Raw genomic sequence first — 12,290 nt, 5'->3', positions numbered from 1 at the left:
AAGGAAAATGGACATGCACAGATACAGTCCAAGACCTGGGAAGACAAGAGGAGTCTGCTTAGCTTGGGAAGATCAGAGCCCACATCCATATACTCTGAACCACCTGGATCAAGCCATGGTGCTGCTGCTTCCAGCAACACTCCAACCCTTCCTCCATGGAGGGCAAAGAAAAGTAGTGAAATTAATGTGAGTATTTGTGTGTTTTCACTGATAATAGTCTACTGAATAGAGAATGTTACCTGCCTCTGGACTAAAGCAACAGTAGTAGACCAACATAAAACTGAGCCGCTTCACTGACGCAGATGGGATTAAGGCATTATTCAAGAGAACCACTGTGGTGGTGGGAGGGGCAGGTTTACCAACTGAGTCTACCTGGACTATAAAGACCTCTATGTGAGAAGGTAGAGTTAGGATTTTGATTTGTGTAGAAGGGGGGAACTAGAATTTGAGGGTTCTGCAGTATGTTTGTATTTACTTTTTGACTCCAATTTCACACATTTACTGGGGAACCACAGGAGACTAGACTGCATTAATTGCCATTAGGATTATTAGATATTAATGTATCATTGTTTTCAACTGAAGACCAATTATATTAACATTAGTATTACTAACCCTAAGTAGTATGTTTTAAAATTCTAGCATTACCATTCATTCATTCATCTTCTATACCGCATAGTCCCAAACAGGGTCGCAGGGGGGCTGGAGCCAATCCCAGCCAGCAATCGGACGAAGGCAGGGTACACCCTGGACAGGCCGCCAGTCCATCGCAGTAGCATTACCATATATAATGAATTTAAAAACAAGCCTACCACCACAAATACACACACCTACACATTTAACGTCCTTGCCTACCCCACAGCACAACACAACCCTCCTCTGCTCATGGCCCACTATTATAACAGCAGGTCCTTCAAAGGGCACATGTATTTTTGGGTCTGTGATTTGGGACTGAGCTGCAGCTCTTTGGAAACCCTTCATGTTCCATACCACACACACTGTTAGGGAGAGATTCAAGGAATTCTAAGTTATCAATTCATAATTAGTATTTGTTCTTTAGAACTGAAATGAAAACCATAGTCAGGTATGTAGTAGACTGTGTGACAAACATACCATTGTACACCACTACATGCATTAACAGTGCCCACATATTGTTTTGCCTATTTATGATATAACTCTCATGCAAACCTTGAAGACAGGTATATAAATATATCTCTGTCCCCTAATAGCTTAGGGATCTTGCTTCCCAGCCAGTCCAACTCTCGAATCTCCAAATGGAAAGTTGAATTGCTATGTCCATGTTAATAACACCCCCTGCCCACACCCTGAGAGGGACAAACACCTGTCCTGTCAAAACACACACCCTGCCAACATTCCTCTCTACTGAAATTGCCTGGTCTTTTCCCACTTGTTAGTGCCACACTCTGACGTACAACATTTCAAACCTCCCCACCCAAGAAAAAAGATAGCCACATGATATAATACTCTGCTCTATCAATTTCAAATTTGACATCGTCTCTGTATTTTTATAATCTGTTGATAGGCCTACAAAGGGGAGGGGAGTGGGGGTTGTTCAACAATTTTTGTAATGTTCCAAAACTACAAACAAACCATTTAATGCAGCATGTGAAAACGGGACAAACTGGAACTTCTTCCTAAAGCTCTCTTTTTTTATTCTACAAACTACTTAAGTCATTTTTAATATATGCAAACAAATGCTACACCATGAATGCCTACTGTGCTCTGTGTATGTGTCATTATTGCCATTTCAATGACGAGTTATTTCATCTTGTCTCATGTTGTCACCAAGCTGAAGCCAATGCTAAGTGCCTTAAATGCATCAGTATCACTAATGTTCACTTAGTGAAAATTAGGTAACAGCTAAAGTCCTACACCATTTAACCCTGTGGCTAACCTCTTAGCAAATAGTTAGCTATACAGCAGACATACAGCATTTGTTTGGAGTTGTGTTTGTATCCACATAAAAGAATTAAATTCCAAAATATACTCTCTTTTTAGTTATGTTTTGGTCTCCACTAGATGCTTAGGGAAATATCTAGCTCCACTACCTAGTTGCTAACTTTATGTGTCTGCATACAGTGGGTTTTGTGCAGCTTGCAAGTAAAGTTGTGGCCTTAAAACCAAAACAATGAGGTAAAAGATGCAAAAATGTTCCACAGGGCTTAGGGGAACTGCAGAGTTGCATTCTCTATGGGTTGTTTTGCTACAAACAACTCTTTCCTGGTATACAAGACTATTTCATTCATTGTTAATATAAAAATATGGCTTAGTGCAGCTTTAAAGAGAAGTATTTGCTTAATTATACTTCTGGTGTCTCAAAGCTGGGTTATTCAAGTATCTGTTTAGGCTATGTATGTCTATTCACTGGCCATGATATAAATATAATAGAATTTTTAATTTTGAAAAATTAAAACTGGTAAAATGTTTGAAGTCTAAAAAAATGTTAATAATGTAATATTTATTTTACTTTGGCTTTAACAACCAGGATCCTTTCTCAGATGTGTTTTTGCCTGTTTGTGCATTTATTAGTATTCTACCAAAGTATGTTTATATGTTTTTAAGGAGTCAAGGTGATATGGAGATAAACACAAACAGAAGTTGGTGAAACTAACGGGGTCAGATAGTGTCAGACTAGCAGCTCCTGTGGAGCCCACAGATTAATGGGGTGCTAATCTCCCTCTTGATGATGAGTTGGTTGACTGGTTGCAATGGCTCTATTGCGTGCCTGCCAGTGCACTGAACAATATGTCTCTGGAAAGCAAAAAGCAGAGGGAGATGGGAGAGGGGGCAAATACAAGCCAAAGCTTCAGGCTGATATACTTAGGCACTGTTTGAACTGCTCAAGCTACCTCCCTGATTTTCAAAGCATCCATTTGGGACTATATTGGGATGTAACAAGAGTGGGGCGGAAACTTTTGCAAAGGGGCCGATTGCTGAATCTAAAATAGCCTCTCAGTGGGAACACAGGTTTGTTGGCCACAGCTGTGATTTAAGGAGAAGCTTTGAGCTATTAGCAGATGAAGATCACACATACAGAGAAGTTAGAACATACACACTGACTGATTTATCATGGATGATAAAAGTCAAAAAGTATTTTTAGCTGCACAGCATGCAGCAAACTGAAAGACAAAACAACTGTCTTTGTTTGTTGTGAGCAAAACAATGTTGGACACTGACAACGAGTGATATTGCTAAAGCAAATGTACACAGCCAAGTACTCTACTTGGCTATAACTGATTTACTTTCATGGGATAATGGCCAGCAAAGGAAATGCAATTCCTTGCACAATTCTTCAGTTTTTAATTAAGTATTGATTTATTTTTGCTAAAACACTAGGTTTTGAGTATGATAGCTTTTGTTCCAAGCTATGCTGTGAGCAAGAGAGCCAAAAGAAGTAAACCTGATTAGCTGGTCACCTCTTCACCCCACTGCACAGCATCAAAGATATTGTGGAGAAGGAAATGACTTCCCATGGATATATGATATTGTGCTTACTGACTACAATTCAAATGACTCTGATGTTAACTGGCCAGAGACAAGAAAACAATGTAAGCATGGTTCCCTGTAAGGCTGTGTGCAAATGCAAGGCATCTTCCTCTTCATAGGTGATTGATGTTGCTTTATTAAATCAGTCCTCCCTTAACTTGGACTGCTCTCTTAAGGCTGTGTGTGACCCTACCAGTTTGTGGATATTATTGCTTTCTTAATATAAAGACACAGTTTACTGAAATAATAGAATTGCTTGTTTTGTACTTCTTGTCTTAACTGAACAGGGCACTGATGCTAAAGGAGAGAAAAACATTGTTCATGTCAACACAGCTACACAAGAGAAAGGGAAGCAAGGTAGGCAGAGCTGACCTGATAAGCTGATCTCACCTGTGTATACACATAAATACACACACACACACACACATGCAGACAACCACCAAAATGTAATAGGAAGGAAACTTTAATGCACTATACTGCGACAGGCAATTCAATCTATTTCTTGAAGGTCAGTGTTAACCAATTCTACTATAAATTTGTAATTACAATTATTGTGCATTATTATATTTTGAACCTCTTCATACCTGCAGTGGTTTATTTCATTATTACAATCAGAGTGGCAAATGAACTCTAATATGTTCAGACTAATTGTTGAGCTTTAATGCAAAGAAACCTGTTCCAGCATCAAGCTCTCAATGCAACATTCCTCTTTTAGACCAGGAAGAATCACATCTTCTGATCAAACCACATCTTCCCCTCACTGCAATGACCAAATCCAGCTCCGAAGCTCCAGGTGCTCCTCACTCTCCTGCCTTAGTGGCTACAGCAACTAAAGTAGCTCCAGTAATATCAATGATGCCTGCTAAATGTTGGCTACTGCTGAAACACAGAATCCATTTAGTCAGTTTAACTAAACACATTTCTCAAAATGTTAGTCACTTTGTAATGAAGCTATTTCTGTTGTGACTTGTCTCACTGGAGATGCATAAACAGACATTAATAGAAACTGTTCTCAATGTCTGAGTGTCTTTAACCATCTTTTCTATTTTGACTTCATTTTTTATTCAGATTTGTCCTTTTTCAGATGCTGATGAACCCCAGGCTCATCTTCCTGTCTCTGCCATGACAACCAAACCCAGTGTTGAGAGTTTGATTGCAGCTAAACCTGCTCAATCTCCAGCATCAGTGCCTAAAATAGCTGGCCATTCTGCAGCAGAAGCAGTGGGAGGAGAAGCAGGGGAATATCCTTTTGCAAGAAGTTAGTTTGTGGGTCATTTACTTTGTGTTACTGTGTACAGACACTACAGACTATTAAGATGCATTCATAGAATTTAATCTCCTAATAAAACATTTTTTCATGTAGCACTGAAACTTTTAACTGTCTGTGCATTAGTAAATAAAAAAAGACTGGAGATGTTTCTTTATATTTTTATATTTTCGTTATAGTTTTAACCCATAGGGAAAAAATCTGTCTGGAAGATATAGCTTTTACCAGTCACATGCTACTTATGTTCTTATTACAATAGCACAAAAGTAGCCATCCTTATCACCCTAGTAAACACCTAGAAACACTTTAGGAACCACTTATCAACCAACTAGTAACCCCCTTTTACCATTCCACCACAGAGTAATGCCCTAGCAACCAGCCTGCCACATCTGAGGAGTTACAATACTTAGTCACATCCTGCCATCCTACATAGTTAATTCATATATGCATGGTGAGTAAAGGTGTTAAGAAATGAAGTTTCATGTGCTTTATATCTCTTTTCCTTAGACAACAGTGAACGTAAGCCACAGTTGCTTCTCTCTGCTATGACCAAACCCAACACAGAGTCTTCATCATCAGCTGTACTAGCACAGTCTCCGAGTCTTTCAGCATCGCAGGAACCTGCAGTGAAACCTGGGGAATATCCCTTTAAGCGAGGTGAGTTCAACTGGGGGACAAGGATTTGTATCTAAAATGAAGTTCATGGGTACTTGTCAGTTTATCCACTGTTCTTTCACTTGTTAATACATATGTTTTAAAGATTTTTCTGTATTTTTTATTTTCTGTTTTCCTGTTATTTCCACTTTGTTGTTGTTTTTGTCTTATCTCTTTAATTCAGCACCGATTCTCAAGACACCCAGTCCCACTCTTAAGAGAAGTGTGAGCTTTCCTCAGCCTGCAGGTAAAATATCACAACACTTTCCAAATTTGCAAGTAGAGGCTTTAGTTGTTGTGATTTATGCAAGCAGATGCAAATTACATTTTTGTTCATTTCATTTGTCATCTACTGTATGTCATGCTGTTATTCTTCACTCTGACTTTTTCTAACTAACAGAAAAATTACTTCCCTCCAAGTCAATAATAAAATCCAGTTTCTCACCTACTTTGGACAAGTAAGTTGTAACAATGCATCCTGTGTTAAAACATTAACCTTATTAGTTTTATTTGTGTGAGGTGCTTAGTCAGTTTACAGCCAACTGGCAACTTCTGCCCAAATGTATTTTTAATTTGCCTTCAAAGACAAGTATCAGTGAAAAACATCCAGTTAATGCTGTGCTTGAGTTTGTTGTTCTTTATTTCTCCACAGGAAAGTGAACAAGTCAGTGGGTTCTGAATTTAAGCAGGATGTAATAAAATCACAAACACTTCCACGTCCCAGTGGGGCTCAGGCCAAACGGGCTCTCTTTGAAAGGATGAGCTCAGAGCCTATTAAGTAATTGTATTTAAAATATTTTTCCATTTCATCTTTATCCATATTTCCAGTCTCATATCAATAACAGCTTGCCTTGCAGTGAGATGTGTTTGTATCAAACAGGCCAAAGGACTCCAAGCCTAAACTGAAGCGCTCTCAGAGTTTTGGAGTGTCCAGTGCCAGTGGCATTAAACACATCCTGTTGGAATGGTGCCGCTCAAAAACCATTGGTTATCAGGTAGTGACCTCTAAATCCATTTACCATCAATTCTTTTGATTTGATTTTTATTAGCAGATGGAATCTGGCCAGTTGTCATAGACATTTAATCTCAAATTTTCATTTTTTACAAGCACTTTATGGATTTCTCATCCATACTGGCTTAAAAGCTCAAGGTCATTAGGTCATTGTTAGAATATCTTCAGTTCTATGACAACTGTGCAAGCATAAAAGTATGAGCACAGAATAGTATTAATCTTCTACCTTTCCAAATTGTATCTTGATCCATTTCAGTGGAGTGAGGGGTTACATTCTGTAATAATAAATACTGTGACCATTTATCAACATTTTCCTTGGAAGTCAACACTTTAAAATTGTTCCAACTGAATAAATTAATGAAAAGGAAATACATAAGATAATACAACACCAATGCGGTACCATGTTGTTATATAGCATGCTGATGTTCTTATCTTTTTCTCAGAATATAGACATTCAGAACTTCTCATCCAGTTGGAGTGATGGGATGGCTTTCTGTGCTCTGGTCCACTCTTTCTTCCCTCTGGAGTTTGATTACAACACACTGGATCCTGCTAACCACAAACACAACTTAGGGCTGGCCTTCACCACTGCTGAGTAAGCAGTCTAGGATTGATTGAATGAGTGTGTGTGTGTGTATTGTAGTACCACAGGGTACCACAGTGTAACTGACTGGCAAACTCACAGCAAGTACTTTGACAAAAAATGACCAACAGAAATTAGACAAGCTGAACATAAAATCAGACAAGCTTGAACTTTGGGAAAAGAGACAATCTAAGACGATCTTTTGGTGCAGTCAGCAACACGTGTCCAGATGTGTTATAAAACGAGTAACTAACTGTATGTCCATGTCTTTATTCATTTCATTGGAAACAAATTAATCCCTTGCCCTATTGTATATTTTATTTATCTTTATTACAGTTTTATACTTTTGTGTTTCAGGCAGCAGGCTGACTGTCTCCGTCTGATCGAGGTGGAGGACATGATGGAGATGGGGGACAAGCCAGACCCTATGTGTGTGTTTACATATGTCCAGTCCCTCTACAACCACCTGAAGAAGTTTGAGTAACTCTGTATCAGAGTAGATGACAAGTCTAGATGTTAATCACAGTGTGCTGTGAACACTTTGAGCTGACTTAATGTGGAACTCACAATCAGCATCTGACTATAAAACTAATAGGAAACCACTGACCACAATGGCTGTAACTTTGGACAAATATTTTTCCTCATAAAATCACATTTCATCAATGCTTTACTGTATGTGTGTATTCACCAGTTCCACTGACTCCTCTTACATTTATAGTGGACTGCTTACCTTAAAATGCAGTATGTTATGCAAGTTTAAGAAATGATAATAATTTGTTATAAGTACTGTTGATGAATCAGTGTTTAAGAACATAAGTATTGTTACAAATAAAAGGGTTATGAACCAGTGTAAAGATGCTCCAGTAGCGACAAATTGAAATTTTGCCTGAACTGAATCTTATGATTTGATTCGGTGAAATAAAACAATTTTCTAATACTTAGGTCACATGATGCCAGGTCTGTCTGCTAAGGATGACCATGAGATATATTTAAAAGCTCTTAAAAACTAGCAAGTGTACCTTCAGTACACGGTTGTCAAACTCTATATTCTTTTCAAGATCAAGAATGACCATTCATACACAACATCTACTGTACAAATATGAACGTTTCCTGCTTTGCTCTAATTAATATTGTAATATTTTGGCGATTTTAACTGCTGATGTGATAAAATGTCATATGTAGATGTGATCTTTGACTCTGATAAACCTGAATTGATAATGTGTTATAGACTAAATTGATTGAGAAAATCAGATACATTGATAATAAACGTAATCATTAGTTTCAGCCCTGACTGACTTATGCAATGATGTGATTCTAATTGCGTCTTTAAATATGAAGACAAACTGGGAAACCAAGCCAGTTATCATCCATGACCAATCCCCATCACCTAAACTCAGATCAGTTTAGTGACACACATTGTTAGAAAACCCCTGATCAAAATCTTGGATTAAAAAAAAAAAAATCTGTTTGATCATGGTGGTAAATAAAGCGTTTTGTTAAGATTTTCAGAAAACTGTGTCAGAGATTCATTAGCTGGAGCTTTATGATGTATAACAGTGTGTACATTGCCATCTACTGGTATAATCGTGTTAGTGCAAAAGGCCAGTAGCAAAAAAAAAAAATCTGTATTTAAACTGGTAAACGTTAGACACCAAGCATCATAAGGTTCACACCAAGGTAAGGGGACACACAACTAAGAGGGAATAGACTTCACTTTCCCCAGAATCTACTCCTGAGCCTTGGGATCTGACGCTAGCATTTAAAAATAATTTCTTTACAAATTGCCACTTTAAGTATTTTAAGAACGCAACCATTCCACCATTAAATTGCAATTAAGTCTGTCCAAGAGATAGATGAAAATATTTACAGAAATGTTTCATAAGGAAATGTTGAGCCTACATAGAAGCTTTCTCGTGTTAATTATTACCTACAGAGTAATTGTGATAATATGCTCATCAGTTGTAAACAGTATGTTTCACAGTCCTTTTGATCACAGCTTCTTGTATTTTGTCTGGTTTGGTTAACTGTTAAAACAACAATAAAAATTATTTTACTCACCAAATGCTTGCTGGAACAAGCATAATCTGCAGAAAAGTTGAAGTATGATGCGTTTATTGTTTAAATTATTTCTGAACATATTTAAGCAATTGGTTATTAGAAAAAGATAAGTCGGTTGTTCTGAATTATTCGTTATGGTGTAGTTATTTTCGCGTAGTATAGCAGGAGTAGACCTATGAAGTGTTGTAGTTTTAGAGAAATAGAGATGTTGGGTCGTATTTCCAATGCGTTTAAGGGGTGTGAACGCAACGTTTCCCATTGACCAGACATCCCTTCCGGTAGATGAGGTCAACTTTTCCCTAGATCCGCCATTTCAGTCCATGAGTTTCTTGTTGCACATTAGTTTTGAGTATTTTTTTGTTATTTTAACGTTTAAGAAGTAGAGAATTCAAGTTTATGACGCAGCATTAATTCAGTCAATTTAAGAGGACTGACGCTGATAGTGGAAGTTGCCAAAGTTGTGGTGTTGTACTGTTTTTCCAGCGGCAGCGTTTGTCATCCAAAGTTTTTGTATGACTTGAGGATAGGGAGAGGCGAAGGGGAAAGGCCTCAAGCCTCGGGCAGGATTTAACAGACATGGCCGGTAATTTTGATGCAGAAGACCGTGCTGCTTGGTACTGGGGAAGGCTAAATCGCCAAGAAGCGGTTTCTCTTTTACAGGGACAGAGGCATGGCGTTTTCCTGGTCAGAGACTCGATAACCAGTCCTGGTGATTACGTGCTGTCCGTTTCGGAGAACTCCAAAGTGTCCCATTATATAATCAACAGCGTCAGTAACAACAGGCAGTCGGGCTCAGGTAAGGTTTATTTATTTGCTAACAGTCATGTAACTAGCTGCTAGACTGTTCATCTGATATTAACGTTAAAACAAGTATTTTCTCCTTAAGTCAGGATTTCTAGGATGTAGCCCCGTCACCGTTATATTCACTCGTGTCAGGATACGCCAAACTTCCATTATAAAATGTCAACTTAAAAGGATCTTGCTAAATCTGCTAACATAAGTGCCATTTATCACACAGTTTGTGTTTTCGGTGATATCTGGGCGTACTCTGAACGTCGGCTTATATATGTCATGAAACATTTTACATGGGGCTCCCACTGCTCCTTACCTTCCACCGCGGTGTAATTAAGTTTTGCTGGCTTTAGCTAACTGTCTAGCTACCGTGGATAGAATAGAAGACATTGTGAAGAGTTGACACTTTGGACCGAATTCATGTGTAGGCTGCATTTTGAGGCTAATACTACCGGGTCTGTGAGCCTGGCAATGTAAAGATGTTTATAAGTAATGTACAAGCTGTGTCACTTGACTGCTAAGCACATGAGAGTTAAGTGAAGTACTTTTTAAATGGAGTTTGGTGAAACTTTATCCTTATCGTTAGCTAGTTATCAACAGCCAATCAGACATAATTCATTCAAACACCATGTTTGAGATCATTAATTTATTTTTCCCATGGGGACTGGGGCAGTGGTTTGTCCTTGTTGGGCCAGGACTATAGTGGTTTTGAGGTGGGCTGGGCTGCTGTAGGGTTTGAATGGAACTGGACAGAATGGGTTGTCACAGCTGGGAGGATGACTGGTCAGATTGGCATCTGTGGAATGTCTGTAATCTTACATGGCCATTCTTACAGGTCTGCTGCAGTGCTGTTAGGTCTTTATGGCTGTTGCACAATTCTTGTCCTTTCTGGGCTACCCTGGCAGTGGGTCATTTTTATCTGTCTCCCTGTTATAAATGACCATAGACCATTATGGTAACAGTATTATTGTAGTCTGCTAAAAGATTTATGTACCAGTTGGCAAATTACTTTTGAAATCACAAGCAAGTGAGTGATGTATAGGAATGGTACCCAAGTGAGATTAGTGTCTGTGCTGTTAAGATTAACATTTAGGAGCAAATTGAGCAGAGTGGTGGCATGCCATTTAAACAGCTATTTGCTGAGGCTGTGAATATAAGTACAAGCTATGAGTCATTCTCTTCACAAGTCAGGACAGCCACTCAGACTGACATCAAATTTTACTTATTGCCTGAATATGGTGGCTGACAGAATCTAGTCTTAACACACTAAAATGTAGTCTAAAGCTTGTCAGAATGATATAGGGGTTTATGCCAGTACAGTTTATTATATAGTGGTTTTGCTTAATTGTTTTCTAGGGAGGTCGCTATCTCTATTTCCAGCCCAATCTGGACAGTGTTGCAAATCAGTGTTCAAGACTGCCTTATGGTATTTTGCATTTACAGCATCGTTTGCATTAATCTGATGAACCTTGGTTTGTCATAATTTTAAATCATTGAATTGCCTCAAGCTAGATGGTTATTATGTTTCTAAATGACTTCTAATTTGAATATCCATATAGTAATACAGATAGTGTGGTACCTTTTCCTGAAACGTGTTGAAATAAAATGCTCTTTTGTCATATACACCTGCATGCATGCATTTAGTTTGCCACAGAATAAAACAACAAAGCCATGAAAAGAGATTATTCTTGCGTATTCTACAAAGATCTTCTAAAATGCTCAGGAAAAATATGAGTATCCCTTAGAAGTGTTTTTAAAAACAAAATCAATATTTGAGACAGTTTAAACGGAGAAAAGTCCTCATTGTGCTGTTCTGTGTCATTGTCTGCAAAATAATGGTGGTCAAGAAGAAGAGAATTGTCTGAGAAGATAAGAAAATATATTTCAAGCATTGTCAAGGTAAAGGCTACAAGATCATCTCCAAGCATCTTGATAGTCCTGTGACCACAGCTCCTAATATTATTAGGTTTAAGGTCCATGAGACCATAGTCAATCTCCCTGGACATGGTTGCAAGAGGAATATGTACCACAGATGGGTAGTTTGAATGGTAGAAAAAGCATCAAGGAAAAAAATCACAACTGATACAAGCTGAGCTCCAAGATCAAGGCATAACAGTGTTCAATTGTACCATATTTTGCATTGCAAATCAAAGTGGGCCCCATGGAACAAGACCCCATTTTTCCAAGAAAATAAACATGAAAAACTGTCTGAAGTTTGTTAAAATGCCACAGTGCTTTTTGGAGAATGCCCTTTGGGCATGTGGGGGGGTACCAGATTTTTGGTGAGTCACATCAGCTTTATGTTCACAGAAGAAGAAAATTAATCTTTCAAATAAACATCACCATCTCTGGAGGCTCTGTTTTGGGGATGCACTATTGCAGCAGGACACAATGAAATCAAAAGATTTCCAGGGTGTTCT

General features: G+C 38.3%; 2 protein-coding genes across 2 annotated transcripts in view; both read left to right on the top strand.

The window, feature by feature from the left end:
• The window catches only part of LOC109959230 (smoothelin-like protein 2), a 31,764-nt gene extending 22,825 nt beyond the window's left edge, over window positions 1-8,939 (top strand). The window contains exons 5-14 of the mRNA XM_020598429.1: window positions 3,792-3,861; window positions 4,220-4,374; window positions 4,588-4,762; window positions 5,279-5,428; window positions 5,610-5,672; window positions 5,826-5,883; window positions 6,078-6,203; window positions 6,306-6,420; window positions 6,881-7,032; window positions 7,378-8,939. Coding sequence (XP_020454085.1) covers window positions 3,792-3,861; window positions 4,220-4,374; window positions 4,588-4,762; window positions 5,279-5,428; window positions 5,610-5,672; window positions 5,826-5,883; window positions 6,078-6,203; window positions 6,306-6,420; window positions 6,881-7,032; window positions 7,378-7,504 — 1,191 coding nt within the window. The 3' untranslated portion in view covers window positions 7,505-8,939. The remainder of the gene's footprint in view (window positions 1-3,791; window positions 3,862-4,219; window positions 4,375-4,587; window positions 4,763-5,278; window positions 5,429-5,609; window positions 5,673-5,825; window positions 5,884-6,077; window positions 6,204-6,305; window positions 6,421-6,880; window positions 7,033-7,377) is intronic.
• A 383-nt stretch (window positions 8,940-9,322) lies between these two features.
• Window positions 9,323-12,290, top strand: part of LOC109959281 (adapter molecule crk-like) — a 9,804-nt gene continuing 6,836 nt past the window's right edge. Inside the window, exon 1 of the mRNA XM_020598514.1 lies at window positions 9,323-9,874. Within this exon, the coding sequence (XP_020454170.1) occupies window positions 9,655-9,874 (220 nt within the window). The 5' untranslated portion in view covers window positions 9,323-9,654. The remainder of the gene's footprint in view (window positions 9,875-12,290) is intronic.

This window comes from Monopterus albus, unplaced genomic scaffold (assembly GCF_001952655.1).
Source record: "Monopterus albus unplaced genomic scaffold, M_albus_1.0 scaffold38.1, whole genome shotgun sequence".
In the NCBI taxonomy this organism is placed as follows: Eukaryota; Metazoa; Chordata; class Actinopteri; order Synbranchiformes; family Synbranchidae; genus Monopterus; species Monopterus albus.
This window is presented reverse-complemented; position numbering and strand designations above follow the sequence as displayed.